The sequence below is a fragment of the Scomber scombrus genome, chromosome 15, assembly GCF_963691925.1.
Source record: "Scomber scombrus chromosome 15, fScoSco1.1, whole genome shotgun sequence".
NCBI classification, from domain to species: Eukaryota; Metazoa; Chordata; class Actinopteri; order Scombriformes; family Scombridae; genus Scomber; species Scomber scombrus.
Window position 1 is genome coordinate 16575879 of NC_084984.1, and position 25886 is coordinate 16601764.

Consider the following 25886-nt stretch of genomic DNA (forward strand, 5'->3'; position numbering starts at 1 on the left):
TGAAAAGTCAAGGGATCACCAAAGTCATTTTTTTCATCCTCTAGAGACCACTAATGTCTGCACAAAATCTCATAGTAATTTTTTTCTTCGTTATATCTTTTTAAATATATTTCAGTCTGGATCAAAGTGGTGAACCAAATGACCAACATTGTCATCCTTATAGCTATATCGGTACAACTTCCCAAAAAAAAGGATCAGTTTTTCCTCATGTGCCAGTTTTTGTGTTGGTGTTTGAATATCTTGATTTTATTCTAGTTATTTTAAAGCAATGTTTGGCCTCTGACATGTTTATGTTTCCTTCCTCTCATTTTACTAAAAACCTTGAGTGTAGTTTGTTTGGAGTTTCTGAGACATAAAGGGTATGAATCAGTTCATTACTGTGACGTCCCTCTCTCCCTTTTACTTGGGCTTCCTGGCTCAGGAGCCAGTGGACTAGAGAGGACGTCAGGGAAACTACCCGCACCTGTGTAGTTTAGGCCTCAGCCTATTTAGCTGGTTGTTTTAATCACTCTCGTTTCTCTTTTCAGGCCTCCACCAGCCAGATGGGTTAGACTTTTGGTTTCGGATTTGTTTGCGCACACCACACATTTCACTCATCCACACACTGCATTCATGACTGATGTGACTGACATTATTTTATTTTAACTTAAGTTTGTAATAAATATTATCTTAGATGCTTTGTCATGTGTGATTCCCATTTTTATTTGTGGACTTTGAGCTGGTTCCTAACAAAGTGTTGGGCCATTGACTGCCATTTTGTTGATTCCATGGATCCCAAGTTAGGTTGAGATGGCTTTTTCCCATTAGGGGATTGGTCATGTACATGCTTAGTGTGGCTGCAAACGTAGCAAATCCCTGGATGGAGAGGAGTCACTGGTTTTCCAGTTGCTTTTCTGCCCCCCACAAGTAGTGGCATGAAGACTAAGGTTGAGTGGAGTTAGATAGTTTTTGGTTTCAGTTAGATAGGGTTAGGGAGGGTCTGGATGTGATGGCTGTCCCACACCTTGTATTGTACTTATGGTGCCAGCAGTAATGTTTAGAGTTTTTTGGGAGTTTGTATTTGTGGCCCACAGAGGTTAATGGCTTGTACTGAGCTATTTTATCTTAACTTGCATATGCTTTTCAAATTCAAGGATAACACCAATACAGTGTCTCATACTTTAAAATGGTGGTTGCAAGAAACTGGCCAATTGACCATGCTTTGGTGTTAAATGAGTCCGACATACCTCAGGATTAACATGTACCCAATTTGGTTTGGAAATGCCCAACTGGATTTTTTTACAGTGAGGCTGTTATCATTTGGAATGTGGAGTCACAATTTAGTCTGTCAGCTTTGGTAGAAGATACTACAACTCATACTTTTGTTTGGCTTTGGTTGTGTATGAGGTTTGTTCATGTAGCAAGGTCCTCTTTGTGTTGGCACATGTGTCTCAGGACATTTTGGTGGCTTGTAAAGCTTGGTGCTTTTAGTTAAAGGAACCTTTTTGTATGGCTACTTTGGTTTGGTATCTTCAGTTCCAGTTTTGTGGTTTGGATAGCTGGGATATGTAAGGGCAAGACATTTATGTTTTTGTCTAGCCACAGACAATCTTGTTGGATACTTGAGAATACTTGGGCTCAGGTGTTATCATAGACCATAGCTTCTCACTGTTTCCATGTTCCCTGTGAAAATTCTGTTTAGATGGCTGTTACAACTTTACATGTTTGACCAAAAACTTATGTCTGAAGGTGTTTTATGGCCCTGACCGGTCCTCTGTTACACCTGTTCTTCTCATTTAATCTACCTCTTAATTTGCTCCTAAGGATCCAAGGTTGCTGAGGTGGGACCAGGTGACAGGTTGGTGCATGCACATTGACAATCCAAAAGCAGTTACGTTTCAGTTAATGGTAAATTGATATTGTAAATGTAAGTAGAATGGTTTACATGTCTCAATGTTCGTTTTTTTTTTTTTTTTTTTTGGTTTAGTCAGTTGGATGGTCGACCTGGAAGTTTTTTAAGAGGACGTCAGGGAAACTACCCGCACCTGTGTAGTGTAGCCTATTTAGCTGGCTGTTTTAATCACTCTCGTTTCTCTTTTCAGGCCTCCACAAGCCAGATGGGTTAGACTTTTGTTTGTGCACACCACACATTTCACTCATCTACACACTGCATTCATGACTAATGTAACTGACATTATTTTATTAAGTTTGTAATAAATATTATGTTTAAGACACTTTGTCATGTGTGCATATATTTTTATTTGCAGACTTTGAGCCGGTTGGTAACATTACATTAAGTGCAGTTACATGAATGCACAACAATGTACTATGTCATCTTCAGTTTTACTTAGTCAGCAGGAGTTCTGCCAGGACACTTTTAGTCCTATAGATTATTACACTATAAACAAGCAGTACCAACATGCTTGGTGGTCATGTCTTGTGCTAGTCTCCAACAACTTTGGAACTTTGTCTTTGAATATCTTTTTATTCTAGTTTTTTTTAAAGCAGTGTTTGGCCTGTTTTTGACATTTTTATCCCAGTTAAAAACCAACAAATTGCCAGAAATTTTTTTTTTAGTTGACCTACTGACATGTAATTAAGAAATTAATTCACACTTATATGCATATAAGTTATTTGTTTTGTATCATGTTTGATGAATACAAACGTATTGAATACAACCTTTTTTAAGCCCTTACAGGTCCTGCACAAACCTCATATCACCACATACATAATGCATGAAATGCAATAAAATGACTTGACTGAATTACAGATAAATTACCTTCTGTACCTGCTTTATCAAATTTGATACACACACAGCTACAAAATATTAAGCAATTCAACATTGCATTGGTTTATCTATGCACTATATGTAGCTGATCTAAAACTCATGTATCAAATATGATTCACTTGGCATTACAGTTTCCTTCCTCTCATTTAACTAAAACCTTGAGGGTAATGTGTTATATGTGAAATTTTACTTCTACAGGAACAGCACGTTTTGTCCCCTATGAATACTACTTGGAATGTTTGGAGTGTCTGAGACAAAAAGTGTATGAATTAGTTCATTACATAAAGTGCAGTTACATGAATGCACAACAATTTACAGTGACCTTACATCGTCACTTACATTTTAATCAGCAGGAGTTCTGCCAGGACACCTTTAGTCCTAGATTATCACACTATAAACAAGCAGTACCAGCGTGTTTGGTGGTCATATGTTTCTGCTCAGAAGGCTTCCTGAGACCAAAACCCCCAAACAGAACAAAACCAGCTGCAACACTGTGCAGCAGTAAAATGGACTGTAAAAAGTAAAAACAGGAAGAAGGTCCTCACTGGATTCAAGCACATCTGTGTGTGATACGTGTAAAAAAGTTTTTATGAGAACAGGGTAACAGACTGAAAAACACCATCCTGTTTTAACTAAATGTCTTTGTCAGAGTGGTAGAGAGCAAACAAGCTCACAGGTGAACCGCAGCACAGGTGTGTCTGAGGAAAAAGCTAGACCTGATGAAAGAATGCTTTATCAATATAAATAAGAAAATATAATCAAATAAAATAAACTTATTTTAAACATATTTTTACTTAAATGAATTCACCTCCCAAAAACACCTCCCAAGCAAACTAGTTTCGAGAGCTATTGTAGCCTAGCCTCAAATAACATACTTCGATGTAGTACACCGTGTACACAATGTACTTACTCATATAGTGCGCATAAATCGACAGGTTACTGTTGTCTCAATCAAACAGGGCCGAGTAGCTAGTTAGCAACCCAGCATTAGCAAGTAAGCATTATCATTTGCGTTACCTTTCGCAGTACCAAATCATTACAGACTGCTAATTTAACCCAATAAACCTACTGATGGCTTATATGTGACAGTATAGTGGTGCTTAGTACTTACAATGTCCTTGGCCACCATTTCCAGTTTGAAAAGTGGTCCCTCAGCTATGCAGCCAACATGGCTACATAGGGCATAGGGCAAGAAGTGTCAGTAGTTACACCCTCAACTTTTTGACTTTTTGAGTACTTACAGTGCAGGCATTTGACCACACTTCTCAGTGTGAATGCACTTATGCACTCAAAATATTTAAGTGTAAATACAGAAGTACACGATTTGAGACACAACACATTGGAAATATTTTCCCTCTGACTCTTTTATGTTGCAATTATATGATTGATTATTATGCAAAAGGGGCTTTAATACTTTAGCTGTCCTGGTCTAAATGACTTACTTTGACTTTTACTCAAAATGGTTGTGATGTATTTTCTGTCTGGTGTAATCAGACACAGCTATGATAAATTGTCCTGATTGTAGAGACTGTACTAGTAGTAGTAAGTAAGCACAGGTGTTACTAATGACATTAAAGATGACTCCGTATCCCAGTAAGCCATGACAGTGTGACAGTGAGCTAGTGTGAACAACATCAGGACCCTGCGACTGAAATTGAATTCAGCCATCACTGATCTTATTATTTACACTTGCGCATTTCCTGCTGCGACATGACAAACTGAATTTCATGAAAAAGCCTGTTTTGCCACTGTAGGTGTAGATGTGTGTTTCCTGCTCTGTGAGTCAGCCAGTGCATTGGTGGGTTTTAGGACTTCTTTGAGCTCCCTAATAAACTAATACATGTGCCTGGAATTAGATTTATATACTCAGGGTTATGCTGGGTAAAATATACCAGGAAACATGAAGGTTGAAACATGCTTTATGCTGTATTGCTGGCTGAAGGATGTTGAGCTAGGCTTGTAAGAAGCATGTCATTCAACCAAAAAAACACACTGCAAACTGAAGCAAAAACATATCACAATTAGTCCTCATGTTGACTTTCTGCAGTGTTTCCTTTAGACCCTGAAGACCCGGAGAGATGTTTAAAATCCTCAAGTGTTCTTAGTGTTTTGTCTTTTTATTATAGTGAAAATAAATGAACTAAAAATCAAAATAAACACGAGCCGTAATGAGGCTTAAACAGTTAGAGACAGAACAAACACAACTGCCGAAAATTGAGCTGGGGTCGACTTGACGTAATTGGCCATTTAAAAGCAACAGCGTGATGGGCCGCCTGAACATAAAAATACATGCACCACTTGAGCTGCCTGTCAGCTTGGCTTGTTACTAAAACTTCAACAGGATGACCAACTTTTTTTTGCTCTTTATTTCTCTTTTTCAGTAAATACTAAGATTGTTTTTTGAGCGTGAACCCCTAATTATCAACTGATTTCACACAGATCAGAGCGCTGTGGTGTCACGTATTGTTCTGTTAAAACTAAACCAGTGACACTATTTTAATTGTCTTTTTGTAACTGTGAATACTTTGTGACTCTTTGAAAAGTGCTACATGAATAGAGTTTGACATAACACTGCAAAAACCTCTCTTACTAAGTAATGTTTGTACATTTACACAGCCAGAATAAAAATCAAATGATATCATACTTCCAGATTTATTTAAATACAGGGTTCAGCAGGAAAGAAATATTTTTTTTTTTCTTTTTTTTTTACAGTGCTCCAATATCATTTCTACTGGTCCACTGAGTTGTTGTGCATTTCAACCTCCTCTGTGCTCAAATAATAAGTAACTGTAACTGTACAGTCATATACTTATATGATGAACAATGCAACCTCTGTAAAATTACTGCCAATTTTATAAAATATTGTCCAAACTGAGGGTATAAATAGCAGCACTGCCACAGTAGCTAGTGCCTTTTAAGTACCTTGGTCCTTTTCTTTGGTATCTCTGACATTTACAGACCTCTCACCAGAGACCAGGCTCCCAAATATTTAAACACAAGTTGTGCTCAACAGTTTATTTCCAGTCTGAATTTATGAGAGGTTGGTACCCAGGACCATCGTCAAACCTCACTTTCACTGGTCCCATTAACAATAACATCAGTTGTATTAAAAATGCATTGCAGTAGAGTTTGAGCTTGGAAGGGGAACAAGAATGTTCAGCCCGTCTTCACAAGAAAAACACCAGTATAAGTTATGTTAAGCTATAGTTATGTTTATGCCATATAGTGGGCATAGTAATTACAATCCAGTGAAGTGGTGCAGTTCAGTAATGTTAATATTAGATGTCTTGATAAGATGATTTTGCCTTCTTAGGAGTGAGCAGGTTGGGTGGATGGCTAGATGGTTATAAAGTGGGCTTTGCTGCAGGAGGCTTCTGTTTGACTCCCGTTTCCAACTGTGAGTGTCATGTTTCTAACTGCAAGTTGGGACAATGGCAGTGAAAAACTGCACATTTGATTAGCACAACTACTCTACCAGTATTTATGTATGTTTTTGCCCAAAAGGTTTCGAAGGATTGAAGGTGCAGTGTGTAGAATTTTATTGCATCTAGCAGAACAGACTTGACAGAAATGGAATATGATATTCTAGTATGTTTTAATCAGTGTATAATCACCTACAAATAAGGAGTGTTGTGTTTTTTGTTACCTTAGAGCAAGCCTTTATATCTACAGAGGGAGCGGCTCCCCTCCTTGTTGGACAAACCAAAAATTGGCTCTAAAGAGGGACTTTTGTATTTTTTGTGACCATTGCTTCTCCTACATGCTTGGAAGAGGAGCCGTATTCAGTAAATTGCAATCTGCAATCTCACCATTAGATGCCTTTAATGAAACAAATTAGCTGTCAACAAAATATATAACAGGACACCAAATATCAAAAAGTAAATCCTGTGTCAGCTTTGGTGAAGTTTGACCTGTAAATTTAAATGGAAAATTGTCTTGATGTGTAATTATTGCCCCATTAGCAACAAAGCTAATAAGCTGGCTATTTGACAGTTAAATCACGGCAACTGCTAAATGACTGTTAGCAAGTTTGTTAGGTTTGAGAGCTTTTATTTCCTCTTCAATAAAACTGTTGAATAAAATGATGTACAATCTTGAGAAGCAATAGCGTGGATAGCGTGTTGGCAGTTTGCTTGCTAGCTACAGTCAAACCCAACCCTGCTTCAAAATATTAGAACCAAATATTATTTTTTAATTTTTTGATGCATTTAACTTGTAAAGCACATGAGAAGTCTATTTCAACAACCCAGTGACGTGTTCTTCATGAGTTTGGAAAGTTTCTGCAGTCTTTTATTGTTCACTTTTAGTTTGTTGTCACCAAGCAGCTTACTTAAATTATTCACTTTAATGCCGACCAAACCCTGTTCTCATCAACTCATTTTGAAAATATGAGCTCACGAGTTCCAGTTCAAAGCAGCAGTTTCCTTCCATTTTAAAATAAAAAATATTTGACTTTTGTTGCAGTTATCAACTTGCAACCAGCTGCTCTAGATTTGCTCACCAGAACTCCAGTGACTGTTCCAGTTACTTTGTACCACTTTCTCACTTTCTCGTCTCAGAGGTCGTCTCCTCAGCGACAAGTTGTGTATGTGTGTGTTTATGTTTCAGTATGTGATGTAGAGCTGCCCTGTCTGTGAGCTGGCTCCTGGGATCTCGTACAGTTACATTGTTGGGGGAGGTGTGTTTGTCTGCATACTGTAACTGTATGTAAGTGTGTGTGTGCGTACCTATGTGCCAGGTGGCCTCCGGAGGCCCCGGGCTGGGAGAACACCTGCCTCTGCACTGCCTGCAGCTCCGTGTTGTCCCATGTGTTTCAACTTCATGTTGTTGTTGTGTAACAGTTACTGTAACACATTGGTGAAGGCTGCATGGAGGCAGCAGACAAACCACTGTACACTACATAAACTCTGCTACTACTACTATATTACTACTATTTCTACCATTAATTCCTCTCTTAATATAACAAATTCAACTATACTAAAGCCTCTATTTAAGGGTCAATTCAAACTAATTTTACCATTCCATTTTCCTTTTATTTCTAGTGGTCATAGTTTAGATTTTTTAAGTCAATTCTTGAGATCTGAAACTTCTACCACCCACTGAAGTTGACAAAATTTCACCTGTGTGTCAGATATTTTTGCATTTTATGGGTTACTTTGTACTTCCTTTTAGTTAGTTAATTGTTTTATGAAAAAACAAGAGCACTTTACAACATTAAAGTCCCCCTCCATACAGAAAAGTGTTTTTATCATGTTCGTATAGTTGGATGTTTTGAGCTTGCAGAATGTTGTAGGTGCAGAGTTTGACACTGAAAGGCTGTTTTCACATTCATCTGCTGAAAAAGTAACATCACAACTAGTGTGGAGTAAGAGTCACTTTTTATAAGTTATTTGAACTTTTGTTAAAACATGGGGAAAGATGAAATATCTCACAATATTACCCTATTTAAATTCAAAATGTACAGTTGATAAGCGTAACAGACTTTTCAGAGTAGTTTGCCTTGTTATCAAGCACTGCTTTCTTATCAGTTAACTAAACTAATAAATAAAAACGGAGAAGGACAGTAGCAAGCAAATCTCAAGCCCCCAGGAACAGCACCAGGCTTCAGGACCAATTTGGAATAACATATTGGGCCCATAGAGTATGCACAGTAAGGCTTTCCACGCACCACTTTCATATGAACTATGACTCCGTATCTAGTTGTCTTTATACATCCATGCCAAAGCCATGTTGATGATTATGATACCGAAGCATCTGAGAAGCAGTATATGGAAGTGTTTTAGGCTCTAACACCGTAGATGGCAAATTACCCCAAACCCCCCAACCCCCAAAAAAACCACAGTTGCCAACTTTGTAATGAGCAGCTGGCTTGCTTTACAACGACAACAAATCTGAGGATTTAGCAGCTAGCTAGCCACATTAGTGAGACAGCAGAGGCATCAATCAAGCGGAGCAACATCAACTCTACAACCTAATCTTACTGCCTACTTAAGACACAGAGTAATCTCAAGACATAAAGTCCAGTGGTATGACATCACATGGGAAAATACTGAGACTATACTGAACAGTAAGATGCTCAGACACTGACGAATGGACATTGTTGGCCATTTATTATATGCCTATAATTGTCCCAATCATGGTCCAGTATTCAATTTGTTAAGTGGAAACTTGAAGCCTCCAGTACCTAACACTGAGAATGGTCTTCACAATGAAGTCCTGTGTCTATAGGTTAAAAGTTTAAGATCAACAGTTTTTGTATATTCTTAGATTCTGGGTTTTTAATGAACTAGAAGAAGAAGATGTAATTGTAACACTTTCTAACATGTTATTTGAAATGAAAATGTGTAAAAAAATGTATCCAGTCAAGGTATTACAATTTATCTGTTACATAGTTTTCGCAGTTGTCCCTTTTCTGCAAATACAGAGGTGCCTTTCTAAACTTTTGTATGCTGTGCAGCTTGAGAAATGTACTCTACTTAAGCCCCAAAACGTCTAAAGCCACCACATCAACTACTTCTGAAATATCCAACAGCTACTGAAGAAGTCCTGCTGGCTCCGTTTATGCAGAAGCACACAGAAGTGGCTCCATAATTTAACCCGACATTATTCTAACATGACATAATACATAATAATGAGATCAATGACAGACAAAATAGCGTTTTGGGGCTCTAGAATAGAGACAAATAACTAATGATCAATCATGGTGCTCCAATCTGTGCTACACAAGTACAAGAAGTCATTTTACCAATATTGATTTTTTTTTCCACGGTACCCTACAGTCCTGTATGTGTCTGAATAATAGATTTAGCCCATTTTCACTGGCCTTGAGTCAATCACAGTGCCTTGCTCTGTGTTTTCTCTGGCTCAGCTCTCTCCTTTCAGAGATCCTATTCAGCTTGGAGCCATCCACAGCGAGACGAGAGAGCGATGAATATGTTCTGTTCCACTCAGTCTTTATTTTTAGGTTTGAGTAGACTTACAGATGGCCTACATAAAACTGAATAGGGCTTCATTTTAACAGCGGGGCAGAGAATTGGCCGGCGTGCCATTGTGTGGTCTCTGTTATGGGAATACGGGGGAGTTCAGTAATACAGCCTGTCCCTCGCTGTCCGCGCATACGGCCAGCGTGATTTTCCATGATGATGTCTAGAATGGGTTTGTCCTCGGGGTTTGCGGCTGCGCTGCCACGCGGTCGAAGGTCGGCGCTTTTGAAGAGGTAGCGCGATTGTTTGGCTGTTGATATTACGTCTCGTTCTCCCCGAAAAACATTTGCTGCAGCCCGTCACTGGATTCCATCTGCTTGAGCCTTCAACTAAATTGAAGAGGACAGGAATAAAGTTTTAAAGAGGAAGCATTTACAATTCAAGTGGAGATATTACAGGAGGGGGGCTCTGGAGACGTTCTAAAGACAGAGACAACGGGAAAATTAATCAAGAGAAATGCGGGATTATGAATTAGAAGGTGTCAAATTGGTAACATGCCAGTCTGTATTCCCTAAACTTTTATTTATTTTAATTTTAGAGCACATAACTACATCCTGAAAATCCACCTCTATCAGCAATCTATTCTATATTTTCCCCACAGTCTGTCCTCTAATACCAGGATCAGACTATGCTATATTTTTGTCTTTCGATGGTTCCTGTGTGAGATCAGGCCATTGTGGAGTCATATATGCTTGCTGTAACTTGGCAGAGAGCCATGGTAGACTACACGATTGGACCCCGACCAATCATAGCTTGTCGTTTCTCACAGCTTGCGTGATGTACATTACATGAGGTAATCTGTTCCACCTGACAGCACCATTAAAATGCTTACATGTAGAAACCAAGTGAAGTTTAAACCCATTTATGAATGAAAGTGAAGCTGGGAGTGTTGTCACTCTGCAGCGACAGTGGGATCTGTCTCTTTTTTTCCAAGTCAGTAGAGAGAGCGTGTGTGTGTAGCATAAATGGTTGCAATGGTTGACGTCTTAGCCACAGGTGTGATTAATTTGTTTTAATGCTCCTGACCCGAGGGTGAGGGAAATAATCAAATGGTTATGGGTTCACTGAAACGAAAGGAAACGTTATTCTTCTTTCACTTTGCCATGTTCATGTTGCAAATTAGGTCATGGAAGGCAAAAATATGAGAGACTCTGACGTGCTTCTGTGTTTCTGTGTTTGGTCCTAAGGCTTCCCAGACGCTGCATCATTTGTCTTTCAATATGACAAACAAGTTCTATTACATCCTCCAGAATATCCTCTATAAGAGATTGTACCATACCATTTCATCACACTATATTTAGGCAGTTGGCTTTCTCTGTAAAAGCCACAACTGAGTGGAAAGCCCTTACATACTGTTCATATTCTACACCCTCACAGTATGTTTCGGTTCACATCCAATCTAAGAATCCCCTCATAAAATGTGTCAATACCAAATTTTAAACCACAGATATGTTTAGAAAGCATCAATAGTTGATCTGACTGATCAATAAATGTGATTAAACCTTGATTAATGTTTCAGAGAGCAGAGATAGTGTATTGTTTTTACACCTTTTTTACACAACCCTTTTACACCACTCATTTTTGGAGAAAAACAGCTACTATCACACAATATCATGTCCTATTTTACCTAAGACATGAAAATATAACATAGCAATAATGATTGAAATGTATTTTATTGAAACTGAAAATGAAGAACTTTATGGAACTGTGGGGTTTATTGTATAACCATTAGAGCCATCAGTCTTCACTGCTATATCATAAAAAGAAATCCTCATAACTACTATCTTATTAAAACTATTACCTATTCATTTCACTAAAACACATGTCAATAGATACGGGTCAGATTTGACCCACAACAGCCTCAATGGATAAACATGTGTAGCACATATACAAAAGTACAACATTTTAAAATATTTGTCTTTTTATGCATTTTGGGCCACTTTTTACAAGCTGTCACATGTCAAACTGAGTCAAATATGACCCGGACAGTATGTAAGGGTTATATTGTTTGTTAATATTGACCCAGTAAAGATTAAAATTACATAACTCTGGTACTATACATCACATGGTAACATTTATGTTTAACCCTGTATGCTCCCAATAAACTCATTACTACTACACAACACAGGATACCACCAGCAAATGTCCCAACACACCATGTTTGTCATTTCAAGATAATAGTATGTAGTCTCATTAAGCACAAGGAAGAACTCTTTTGCTTATTTAACTTATTTTTTTCTTTTTTCTGTAAATTGAATTTTTATTTAATGTATTTTTCATTATACTTTTACTCTTATATCTTTGTTTTTTTTTCAAATGCTGACTGAAGCTTTTTCTGTCAGTCTACATTTTATCTGCCTCCTTCTCTCTCTCTCTCTGTCTCTCTCTCAGACTAAATAACAGCAGCCACCAGACTCCACTTCCTGCAGCTGACATTTTCTCAAGGTGGCAGGTTTCCTCAAAGCCGAGTTAATGAAAGTGACGCGCCTCGCGCCTCCCGCCAAGGCGTCTGCTGCGTGAAGTGAGCTGCAGATGGAGGAACTGACAGAAAACAGCTTCTGGGCTTTTACTGGTTGGATAGAAAATGATGGGGCAGGCTTCCCCCCGTTCTGTCCTCGCTTTCAGGTGTTTTAATGCAGGATTACACAAACATGATCGTGCACAACACTCCTATGATGTCACGTTGCTATCTCCAAATGTCATGATTTTTAAGTTTCTAGAAATGATGTTTGTTTTTGAGCAATATCTTCACTCTTAAAATAGCTTGTTTTCCTGAATTCATCGAAAGTAGACATTTAGGTTGGGAGGAACCCATCTCTCGTGATAATCAGCAGCTTTTGAAGTCTTAAATTGATCTATCTGACAGCGGGGCGAGTTCCTGGATTTATCGTCCATAATCTCGCAATAAGAGTTTAAACACAAGAGGAGTCCCACAGGTTAAACACTGATTAGCCCGCATCCTCCAGAGAGTTGCAGAGATAACATTGATTGCATGTTTACTTCCTGACACATTATTCACAAAAGTCCTCTGGGCTCACGTAGCCACAGATGAGGTCAAGAGACAATGATGCCAAAAAAAGGGGAAAGTCTGTTTTTTTTTAGCTAATAAAGTTTGGTTTAGTTTTAGGTATTTTAAATCCATGCTTATGATCAACAATATCAGTCTAGAAGAGCACAATGAATGGGAAGTGGAAATGTCTGACATATATTTCCCTCAAAATCAAAACACAGATAGCAGGAGACTGGTTATCAGTGGGAAGTCCAGTTCGAGACATTCCCACAATCCAACCGTCTGTCAACATGAAACAAATACAGCAGGAAGCCAAAATAAAGAGCTGGGAGCTAATACCCCGTTTCCATATAGGCAGGTTATTATGTCGAATAACAATTAGGAGCATCATTCCGTAGATTGTCAAACAGGTCTGCCATTAGCGATTTGATATGCGAGTTTCCATAACAACAGGAGACAAGAGCTCAAAAAGGTCAGATCGTGTGTGTCTGAAGTGCAGGTGCATCAATAAAAAACACTGTCATTCTTTTATAAATGTCAGGAATGACTGTGTTTGTGGTTTTATGTTTTAACGCACATGAAAAATGAAACTAAAGAATAAGTTTGTCTCGCTCAATTTATGTTCTTTCTGTCTGACATGTTAGATATTTGTACAAGAGTCTGTTGAGTGATGCATGTGCTTGTTTTTTTGTTTTACTGTGACTGCGTTGTCCCTGTATAATATACTTATTTTACTTTCTTTTCTTTGTGTTTTTTTTGTCTTGTGTTGATGTACGGTTGATGTAAGTGGAGCACACATCAAATTAAAAGAATTGAACTTAAAGTGACCGTTTTTCAGGGGTCAAAAATTTGTGTGGTTACAAAACCAAAAGAGAGCATGCAACTTCCAGCTCTGCTCATACCAGCTGATACTACCTGACCCTAACTCTTAGCTACCACCTCAATCAGCTGGCTCATTGTTAAAGGGAGTGTCAGACTCAATCAGCTGATGTCAAAGTGGCTGACAGCTTACACTTACACTTCACAGCAACTATTAACTATAGTACAATGATTCTAAGAAACCTCTGAATTTTGTATTTATTAATTTCTTTTTTTTTTTTTTACATTTTTAAAAAACATAATTTATCTAATTATAAAATCATAATTTTGGCTCCAACTGTATCTGTTTCTTTATGATATATCTGTTTAATCTCACCAAAAAAACAACCTGAAGTTTTCAGGATTTTTTTCCAATTGTAGTTTTCTTTTCTTTTTCTTTTATTCTCATATATATTTTTTTTTCTTTTTTCTTTTTTTTTGGGGGGGGGGGGGGGTTCATTTTTATTTCATTTGTTATAGGAACATAAGACTTTAATCAGCAGTTCTGTAAATGTCCCACTGTTAGCCAGCTGGCTCGTTTTCAGCTGCAGTTCTTTGGCAGGTTTCTTTTCTTTTTTTAATTTCTTTTTTTTTTTTTTTTTGCCTAAAAACCTTTTGCCTCAAATTTAAAGGTATTTCATCTAAAGTCTGCTTATTTTAGGTTTTGAAGGAAACTTAATTCCTGCCTGAATTATGTTCCTTGGCAACATTTCCTTGGAGTGTAGGAAGTGCTACATTTATTTACCAGCTCAGGGTTCATGAATAGGAAGGTGATGAAGGTGGATGGTGGCTGTACAAAGTGCAGGACTTTGACACTGTAGACCAAGGTTCACATCCTGAATATGTCAAGGCAACCAAACACATCCATTAAGGTTAGTAAGACCTTAAAATGCCTCAAATTGACCTTCAAACATTATATAGAGATATGATAATTAAGTTTTTAAGTTATGTTGATTAAAAAATCACTGGAAAAAATTTATTTTCTAGTATATAAATGTTATTTCTGAGAGACAACATTGCTTAAACATGTCAGTGTCAGCATTCAAAAGGTACAGTAATTTGTGACAGAATGAACTCTTTTCTGAATAGGGATTTTTTTTAAAGTTTTTTTTTTTGCAGTGTGTTGCTCAAAGACACTTCAGCAGCACGGACATATTGGGGTCAAAACGAGACTGAACTGGCCGATTGAAAAGGCCCCTCATCTGTCTTTCACCGCTGCAGTACACACAGAGTAAACTCAAGTGTGTGCTTCAGTTAGCACATGACCACAGGGCCGTCTGAGAATAGTCATGTGGACGGCCCCCTGAGGACCACGATGGAGGGTGGTGGTGGACTTGGGTGCCACTAGTGGTTATGAAAGGATATGAAAGAGTAGAGAAGGGTCACCGGCAGCTTCTTTTTCCCAACGCTGCATGTTTCTTCTGTCTGGAAAAATACACTTCACTCCATGCTCAAACAGAGCTTAGCTGCAGGGTGGCAAAGTAACTTGAGTATATTTACTTGACTAATCCTCCTTTCTGTCCATCTTCCTGCAGAATGTTGTGAAAGAGGCAGGAGTGGGTGAACTCTCTGCCCTCCTGCCTTTTATACAAGTTTTCACCCAACAGTAAAACGGTTACTATGAGTTTTAATCAAGTTAGACACTTGATTTTAAAATGCCTTTATTGTCATTGCATGTTAACACACAATCAAATTTGCTGTCTGTCTTAAAAAGGAAAACTACCCTATTCACTCTACTCATCCGTCCATTCTCTCACATTAAAAGAAACTGCGGGTTGAATGAGTAAATAACTATAAAAATATAGTTTAGAATACAATATAAAATTAATTAAAATGCTTATGCAGTTATTGCACATTTTCGTATTATGATTGCACTTGAGGTAAAATTATTGTGGTGGCAGAGTGTGTGTGTGTGTGTATGTGTGTGTGTGTGTGTGTTTGTGTGTGTGTGTGTGTGTGTGTGTGTGTGTGTGGAGGGGGGGGGGGGGTGTACTCTTTTACACTTGGTACTCTCACACTTATTCACTTTTTTTACTTAAAAAAGTGAAAAAAGTATAAGACAAAGTAAAAAAAATTAGCAAAAAGTGAAAGTAAATTTTTTTATGCATTTACAATTTCATATACTTGGAATCAAGGCTGAATTTGTACCACTCAGGGGCTCCTGGGCACTGAAGCTCATATCCCCCAAACAACCTATATTTTATTCTGCTACTGGACATACTATAGGTTTCTGACAGTGACAACAATAATCAGCATCAAGAAAATGGGTCAAGCCTTGTGTTGTTTTTCTGTAGAGCCTGATAAGATAACATTATTTAAAAAGTGCACACATTTTTTGACTTCCATCACCGAGGGCCCCTTTCTGCTCGAGGGCCCCCTGGCGCTTACCCAGATTACCCGTATGGAACATTCATGCTTAGAATTGGGTATGGTGTGTATGGTTACAGTGTGGTATTGCTACTTGTATTTAATCACAGGATTCCTGCTCTACCTGTAAAAAACTACTTGTGCAATATGTAATGAAATAACCCTGATGATGTCATGGTGATATCATGGCTTGGGTTTGGAGAGTACACGTTTAATAAAAGATGAAATTCAGCGTTACAAACTGGGGGAGTGGAGTTTGAAAGATATGGGCCTTTCTCAGTCAGGGACATAAACATACATGCAAAATCTGATTCAAACACTAAACAGCACCTTTATTACTGTTAATAAAACAAGTTTCTATATTTGATCACACAACAGTCTTCACCATAGATATTTCCGAGCATGCATGTGACAACCTGATCTAAACATTTTGTGCAGCACATTGGTAAAAGGTGGCAAAGAGAGACACTGGAGAGACAGAAAGAGGAAAAGAAAGACAGAGAGTGAGAAATAGAAGTAGACAGCAGGAGAGGCAGAGCGAACCAGGAGCAAAAGAGCGTGTGAGACGAAGTTTTCTTGGCGCGGCTCCCTGAAGTGCTGCACATTCCCGCAAGATTAATTGAAGCTGTTTCTTGTTTTTTTGTTTTTTCAGTCTGGCGAATTACCTCCAGATTATAGAGAAACAGCTGTTCACTCACTTCCCCTGGACTCAGCCTGTGTGATTATGCATCAAGTGACAACCAAGACAAACAGGCAGGGCCTCGCTCGAGCTGCTCCGACGGCGCCTCCACGCCTTTTTGATGTTCTTTCCATTTCACAAACCGTCACATATTTGCATATAACAGTTAATAATGAAAAAAAAATCAGACATGATAATTACAACGACAAAGAAATATTTATTAAATCTTTTTTTGTTGTTTGTTTTAGTTAGTCATAGCTGCTCCAACACGTGTATTTACAAAGAAATGGCCTTTTTGTAGAAAAATCTAGTGAAGGATTGAGCAGGAAAACAGACATTAGAATAGTTTAGATGAGTACAGGAGAGGATGGGGCTCATATAGGCACAAGGTACAGTTACTACAGTTTCAAAAGAAATGTGCAGTTTTGTGGCACATCCATGTCTAGTTTGGGAAAAAACACAGTTGTGAGTAAAGTAACGAAAACCTTCCCATTGCTAGATGCACTGACAAAAACACATCCTTTTTTTTTTTTTTTTTTTTTTTTTTTAAGAAGATACAGAGGATGGAGAACAGACACTGCAAACCAGGGACACAGTGGTGTTAGCTTCAGGCTACATGGTACCAAAATCAGGTGAAGAAGAAGAAGAACACAACTCCTTTTAGAACCTGCCCTCCTCAAAGCACAGTTCGTTCAAAAAACATGAGAACATCAGAATTCGACATGGAGAACAGACTTTTCAACACATCAAGCTTTTACACCAATAAAAGTCAATCGCATCTCCTGAATCCTGCAACGCCATGCACGGCAGCTCAGCGTGGAAACAGCTGGAGGTGAAGATTAGCGAAGGACTGCGAACTGAAACAAACCAAATCCAAGTACATCCTGCACCTGAAAGACACTTTGGATGCAACGATACAATGAACAGGAGCGTTGTCTTTTTAAAAATCCATCCATTCTTTCTTCAGGCCCTTTGATTCATGATTGTAACCCGACCACACTGCATGTTTGATATGTGCCGCGTTTGCACAGATTTACAGATAGAGGGTGCTGTTTTTTTTCCTGTTTCATATAAAAGACATACAAAATGAAATAAAGCATTTTTTTTTTATATCAAATGTTGACTTTTTTTTTCTTGCTAATCGCCCTTCAAAAGAGTTGTGAAAAAAAGAGAAAGTATCTAGCACTGTATGTTACAACAGACTCATTGTTGGATACACAGTATCCGCAAAACTATCGGATTGTTTTTTCTCATTGTGGCGTGGCTGGAGGCGATGATTTCAGTGACAGTGGACTGATGTTGGACGGACTCAAATACAGAGGTTGGTACTGTAGGTGTCAGGAGGAAAAGATTCTTGATAAGTCGTCGAGATACATGAACGTTCTTAGGATTTTGTCTGTAAAACACAACATGGTGATAACCTGCTGTTCATAAAAGAGAAGGGAGGGCAGCAAATTAAGTAAAATCTGAGAGTATGTGATACAAATTTAGATGATTTGAATTAAGGATTCAAAGGAATTCATGTGACATAAGCAAAAAGTCATAGCAAGAATACAGAGGGATTAATGATGCTACTCATTCATTCCCTTTGAATTAAATAAGTATCAGTCCTGAATCCTGCAATTTGATGAAATTATTTGTATGAGCATGAATTACTTTTTAAAGGGGCATTTCATACATTTTAAACATGACCTTGTGTTTAGTTGTCACTACTCAGTTACTGAAGACGATTACTTCATAACAAAAAGTCTTCACAACAAACTGGAGGGGGGAGTTTAAAAGACAGGGGCAATTACCTGGCTGATACGGTCCTTTAAAGGCATTACTGAGCTACATTACAGGAATTGTAGGATCTAGGATTGTCTGGAGTTAAACCTGTACTTGATACTACAGTGAGGATATCTTGGCGTCTGCTGCTTCAATAATGACCGTTCTTTTTCAATCTGTCTCTTGTGACCCCTAACCTTACGAAAGTGCAATACTAAATTGCTGGAGTGGAGTGATCCTTTATGGGGATCATTTATGAAAAATTCTCCTCTCTGACACGTGCAGTCTCTGTACTATGAGTATTAGGGACACTGCTAAAGGGGGGGGGGGGGGGGGGGGGGGGAATCAAGAGAAAAGTTGTCATATTTTGAGAAAACATTGTTATGAGAACAAACCTTTTGTATTTATATTAGTTTTTTCTCATAATGTTAAATTACAACTTTATTGTCATTATATTTTGAGTTTTTTCTTATAGGCATATGTTATGACTTTCTTATTAAATTATAACTTTTTACTCATTACATACTGCTTCTTGATTCGTAAAATTATGAATTTACTTTCATGATATTCTAGTTTTGTCTTTTTTTTTCTCAAAACATGGCATTGATCTAATTACATTTTTGTGACATTATGAATGTAATAACTTTAATTCTCCTGAAATTAAGCCTTCATTAACTCTACATTCATATTTTTTCTTTTAATATTAGTTTTTTCTCCTACAATGATTTTATTTAGAAAATTACGACTTTATCCTCATAACTTTCTCAAAATAACAACCTTAATGTAAATCTCTGATGTTTTTTTCTCCCCCAAGAGTGTCCCTAATACTCTGTTATACTGTAACAATGAGCAGGTGCTACAGGTGTTCATTTTCAGCAGTAAACCTAGCAAGCCTATGGTTTAATTTGGCAGTGAGTGATTGTGACGGTACTTGTGCAGCTGAGAGTGACGGGTGGAAAGGATATGTTTACCGCATGTTCCTGCTTTGCAAAAAGAAAAAAAGAAATAAAAAGAAGAAGAACACGACTATTGATCTCAGCAGGAGCACTACAAATCTTCACATCTCCTCTATCCTTCTTTTTTCCTCTCTCAGGTCCACTGGTGGTAGAGTTTCAGCTCGCCCCGAGAGAACAAGACACCTCGTTCTGTTTATTCCATCTCTCCCGGTGGTCGATTTTTCATTCCAGAAATAACCGGTAGGAGGGTGCCCCCGGTGTATTTTCTGTACAGACGCCACTTTACACAACATCAAAGAGGGCAACTGAATCACACACAAACCCCCTGCCCTCCCTACACACACACACACACACACACACACACACACACACACATACACTACTACCACCTGCTCTGTAACTCGGTCACTGTCTCACTGAAACATCTTTAGCCACAGAAATTGTGCTGCTTTTTTCAGAGGAGGAGTAACTCATCCCTCCCCTGATTAAAAAAGAGACATTAGGCTCTGGAAATTAGGCATGGACACATCCCTGAACTTTTGTAGGAAATTTGCCTCTATGTACAATAGTTGTGTTATGACAGTGATTCACAAAAGCAATAGTGTAATAGTAAAACTACATTGGTGACATTCGTTAATAACAAATCCGAAACACAAATATTCTATGATTTCTACACCCTGATAGCACATCAGACTTCTTTTTTTTTTCTTCCTGGACTCGGTTAAAAACAATTAAAAACCATTCACTTAATTCAGCGATAGACAGATACATAAACTGTACTCAGTGTTTTCATATGATTGTATCAAATGAACTGTGTGTAATATGAGCTAACTGGATGGGTATAAGTGTGGGTGTTTTTTTATTTTTTTATTGCCTTTCTACCGTACTTACAGACTAAACCAGAACAGAAAAAAACACGAGGACTTCACAATAAATAGGAAAATACATTTTGCCTGGCAAAATACCATATCCACTTCTTCTACGCTCCGTTCAAATATTTTACTATACACCCGTGTTGGCTGCTACAATTGAATTACGTGATTTTATTAAAAAACAAAAACATTAATCATTAAATCGCCCCTATCCCAATACTAAAAGATGAGTGCTTCTTTAAATTTACTTATTTTTATTCTCAACGAGGGTCCTCCACAGTCTGAGACGATGCATCCACCTCCTTTTTTAACCTGAGAGAAAGGTTAAGTCCTCAAAAGTCCTGCCTCATTCCCTCATACCATTGGCATCCGTCTCCTAGCAACAACATCCTTTTTTCCCACTTTTTTAAAACTTTTTTTTGTGTGTGATGTGTCGCTCCCAGAACTTCTTTGCAACCTCTTCTACTTTCACGTGAAATTTAATCATGTTACATGTCGGGGGGGTTTACGTGATGTTCCTGAACACACAAAAAAGAAATGTTCAAAGTCTGTAAACTTTGAAGGATCCTGCTGTGCTTCTTTGCCTTTCAAGCTAAAGAGTGTTCTGATTGTGTAGTTCGTGTCCTGTGTGTGCGTGTGTGTGTATATGTTTAAAAGCATGTATGTGTTCTTGTCTTTAATGCAAATAAATGTTTTAACATCTGCATACTGTGAACAGTAGCGAGGCAAACAGGTAAGAGACTCTGCCTCTTTCACCTCAGGGTGCCTCGACCATCAGCCACCCGCCGCGAAAAGTCAAGAATCACACTAGTTTTCCAAAGTCAAAAAAACAAAGAAGGCTTCAGTGTCAAAGTCTCTTCTTCTCTCTTTTCACATAGAGAGATTGTCAGTGTTTTTCTTATTTTTTATTTTTTTATTTTAAAAAGTGCTCCTTGAGGGGAGGGGGTTGAAGGGTAGAGCGGCCTGTGGTCCAATCAGGACAGTCCATTCCTGGTGGGGGTGGGGGGTAGATTCTTCATGACTGGCCGCTATAAAGATAAAATGGCAGCCAGGAGTATGAGGGCGAAGCTGAGCAGGAGGACTGAAGTCTGGCGCCGACCAGCAGAGTTCACATCCCTTCGTGACGGCTCGGGCGACTCATGACTGATGTCGTCTGAGGGCAGAGAGATGAAAATAATCAATAATCAGAGGATAAACGGATGAAAAATATGAAATGAAATAAGGGTTTTGTTTTCTTTGTGAGGAAATCAGACACTGGGCAGTGGTTGGCGCAGCCTGGTACATGCATAATAGTGTCAGCTCAGGCAGTAACAATAAAAGGGTAAATACAAATACAACAAGGCTGGATTAACAAGCAAGCAAAGCCCCACTTTTAGGAGTTGTAAAGGCTAAATATTAAGCGCTTATTAGCTGGTTTGTTAGTAGATTAACTGCAAATGCTCTTGGGCATACACACCATTAAAGCAGCACCTGAAATGATAAGGGTCTTAAGCACAATTTAACACCTAGTATTAGCATCACGCACCCCCTTCACAAGCTTAAGAAATGCACCAAAGGCCTGTGTCAACTGTAACATGAAGCTACAGTTAGCTTAGCTTAGCTTAACGTAAAGACTGTGGAAGCAGCAATGAATAAGTTGCGGGGGGGTTACGTGACAAAACTATTTCTTAGCAGGGTGCAGTGATGCCCTGGAGTCGCGTTGTCACAATGAGGTTGTCAAGCTAACACTACAAACTCCAGGAAGCCACTGCAGTCTGTCAAGAATTAATTCATCACATTATCCCCCCATTAAACCACAACCTGTCATTTTTACACTTTCTTTATGTAACAATAAGATATAACATGTTAATTCATGAGCATTAGTGGTGCCAGTAAGCATATTTCTTTGCACTTAGACAGCACCAGGTTAGCTGTTGCTCCTATTTGTGCTAAGCTAAGCTATCCCATTCTTGCTAGTGGCTGCATATTTAGTGAGACTGGTAAACATCTTTTTATCTAACTCTTGGCAAATAAAGTGAATTAGTACATTGCTGTCACCAAATCAGCACAAATAGGGAGCTGAAAGTAGCCTACAGCTAGTTGTCCCCCTGGAGCTGACTAACATATTAACCTAGCCATGCTGTAAAATCCAATTCATCAATATGCTATTTAAAGTCATGGTCTAACTGTAAAGTGCTATTGGTAAGCACTTATTTATGTCTATGTATTTTATTGAGTGCTCAGCTACTTTTGTGGTTATATAAACATAGTTTTTATTACAAAAATACCATGTTTACCATGTACTTACTATTACTGTTCTATTACAATGCAAATTTTATGATAACATGATTATATACTACAGTATGTGCTACATTCTAAATGTTATGATTTGCAGTTTTCTTGTATAATAATTGTTACAGTGTACAATGATTTTTATTTTTTACTTTTTAAAGTTTTAAAGTTCCCACTGTGAACAGACAATACTCAATGTCTGGTTAGATTAAGTGCATAATATGGAATTAAGACAGGAATATATTTAGATTTTTTCAATTCTTAAACTCTCTGTAATAAAAACAAAATAATTCTAAAGGAAATGAAAAGAAAGACAAGATTATGAGCAGATGTAGCAGTTATGGGAAGGTTAAATTCAGGATAATCTTTATTGAGCCTATCATTCAGTCTCTTACACACAGATGCACACACACACACATGCTCACAAACATGATGTAATGTATATTCCCACCAACCTCTGGGTTCTAGGGAGTTGTGACTGTTCTCGTCAAAGTCGACCCCTTCCTGCGAGTTCCCAGAGTTTCTCACACAATTGTCTTCAAAAACACAAAGAAGAGAGAAGGGGATGGAAAGATTAGTGGAGTCAAACGTCATGCGTCCGCAGCCTGAACGCAAGCTGGTGCAAAGCAGAATGGAAAACCAGCAGAGTAAACACAACAATCTGCAACTCACTTTGAGGCCTGACGAAGACTTTGAGTCGAAGGCAGCTCCTTCTTCCCTTGTCATCGGTGATGGAGGCTGTGGAGAAGTCACACAGAGTTAAGAATAAAATGGAAAAAATTATAATGGACTACAATTCCAATCACCATTATTACTGCACTGCTACACTACTGTTTTCTTTATTAGACACTTCAAATCAGGTTTATTCATTAAACTTTATTTTGTCTGTATACTTACACTTTTAATCATGCAGCCTTATTGAGAGAAACTATAATTTCACTTAGGAGGGAGGTAATGACGGTTATTGAGAACTGTTCTTAAATTTGTGCTTGTTTCTGATTTGTAAGGACCAACCAGTAATCTCCTGCAGTAGTCAGCACTACTATCAGTACTGGAGAGTTATAGTCATTCATTTAACGGAAGAAACTTTAAGTTTACACATTGTATAATAAACTAACTCAGAGGTGTTCTTTTCCACCCCTTGCAGTGAAAAACTCATCCAAAATGGACACTAAAAAAGACAATTTTAGCAAATGTCAAGCTGTATTTTATTCAGGCAAAGTTCAAGTATGCCTGATTATGTATTACAACTTTTAACATTTGAGAACTTTGGCTTCTTTTAAAATAAAATAACAGGTTTTACAGAAAAAAAGGTATGAATGTCTCTCAAGGTAAGGTATTGAAAAAAGCAAGATATTAAAAAAAGTATAGTTTTGGTACCTATAATGATATTCACATGCTTCATCAGCCCGAGTATCAAAAAATGACACCGGCCCTACTAGGCTACACCAAGATGTAGACAACACTATAACATGTCCAAAATCTTTCAGGCCAAACACCTTTTCCCTTTTTGTATCCAACAATAATCTTGAACAACCCAAATCACAGGTATTGTTATATCAGTATACAACCAACTTGTGATGAAAAGACTAGTGTGTCAAATAGACTCTTTTCTCACCCAGTTTGAGAACCTGAAGTGTTACCTGACACTTAGGCTTAATAGGTCTGTGCACACATAGTCCCCAATGTATGCCACAAGGGGTTAAAGAATTAAAGCTTTGTCTTACACTGCACTGTAACCTTTTATTCTCCTGTTTTTCCCCATCTTTTTCTATTTTAGCTTAATTTTATTTCCAATTTAACACTTCTAATCATATTTAAATGTCTTTTTATTTTGTTATGTGTTGCTATTATATCCTGTTTTGATGCATTTTATCTGACATTCAGATGATGTATCAAAAAATGACATCAGCCCTACTGTACCAAGATGTGGACAACACCATTTCATGTCCAACATCTCCAAGTCCAAACACCTGATTTTCTTTAATCCACCTTGAATAACCCAAATCACAGGTATTGTTTAATCAGTACACAAACAGCTAAGCCTGTGATGCCTCATTAATGTCTGTTTGAGAACCTCTACAGAGTGTTCCTTGACACTTCCGCTTGTTCGCTCTGTGCTCCCATAGTCCCTAACGGATTCCACAAGGGGTAAACGACTGGTAGTTGTAGTCTGCCGTGTCTCAAGGCCAAGTCAAAGCAACAGTTAATGAGTCTATGATTGCGTAATCTTGCATAACGATTAGTCTGATGCCAACATAACAGGTTTTCTGTCCCTAGTTCTGCATATCTACTCTTCCAATTACGTCACAACTTCACCTGTGACTTCTTCACTTTGTAAAATCTACCATCATTAATAAAAAGCCACCAAGCAGCGGAGACGAACAACCTGACAAGGTCGATTGTTTCTCCAGCTGAGGGATTCCACACTTATCTCCTTTAAATAGAGTCTGAAGAGCTTTATCTCGCCATCTGAACTTCCCTCCTCATCCTGATGTAAGAAAGGTTTCTGCTCCTTATTTGATGATATGAAACAACTCAATGTCACCCTCGTATTTCCAAGTCTAATTTGGTCACGGGTAGTCATTTTCTGCAGATGTGTGACACGCTGTTATGCACACCTACAGAATCTCATTTCCTGTGTTTCCTGATTGTGAAAGGCAAAGATTAAAAAGTTATTTTGGGGGGGTTTCTGTGATTGTTTAGTGGAGCTCACAAAACTAATTAGTTTTCAAGTAGTGCTGAGGACCGAGTTGCTAATAGAGCGCTGAGCGTGTCTCCAGCTGTGACAAATGACTTCAACTTCTTTCAGTACTTTTGTCATAAATATGTGATGTTTTTTCTGGCCTTATCTTCATCCCACAATAGATTTCTCTCTTTTCTTTTTCCTGATAGGTCTCAATACTCTGACCTCTGTTATTTCCTGCTGTCTGCCAAGCCTTTCAAACTGCTCTTAATCTGATCGTACACACACACACAGCCTCGAGTATGTTTAGACTTCCGTGACTATGACTTGGGTATGTGTGCATGCATGTACTGTACGTGGTTGTGGTTTTCTGCATATGTCCATCTGTGCACAGACGTGTCCATAGTTTGTCTTTCCTTTCAGCCAGACGCTCCGTGTGTGATGGATTTCTGAGACAGCGGTGGATTCCTGATAAAAGTAAACCATGTCAGTGTTTCCACTGTCGCCCATGACTCAGGCTCTTATTTTAAAAGACACTTTATCAGATACAGTGCGGCTGTGAGAGGAGATAAAAATCATCTTTAAAACTTCACCATGAGGGAAATATTTTAAGTGAAGCGGCAGAGGGAGGAAATAAACGAGAGAGAAGCGGTGTCAATCACACTGCTTC

The 25886-nt window shown here is 38.2% G+C and overlaps 1 protein-coding gene across 1 annotated transcript in view; it reads right to left on the reverse strand.

Moving 5' to 3' along the window:
- Positions 1-21287: 21287 nt before the first annotated feature.
- Positions 21288-25886, reverse strand: part of LOC133995562 (ephrin-A5b-like) — a 78417-nt gene continuing 73818 nt past the window's right edge. Inside the window, exons 3-5 of the mRNA XM_062435019.1 lie at positions 23203-23268; positions 22986-23066; positions 21288-21412 (exon numbers count right to left, since the gene is read on the reverse strand). Coding sequence (XP_062291003.1) covers positions 21288-21412; positions 22986-23066; positions 23203-23268 — 272 coding nt within the window. The remainder of the gene's footprint in view (positions 21413-22985; positions 23067-23202; positions 23269-25886) is intronic.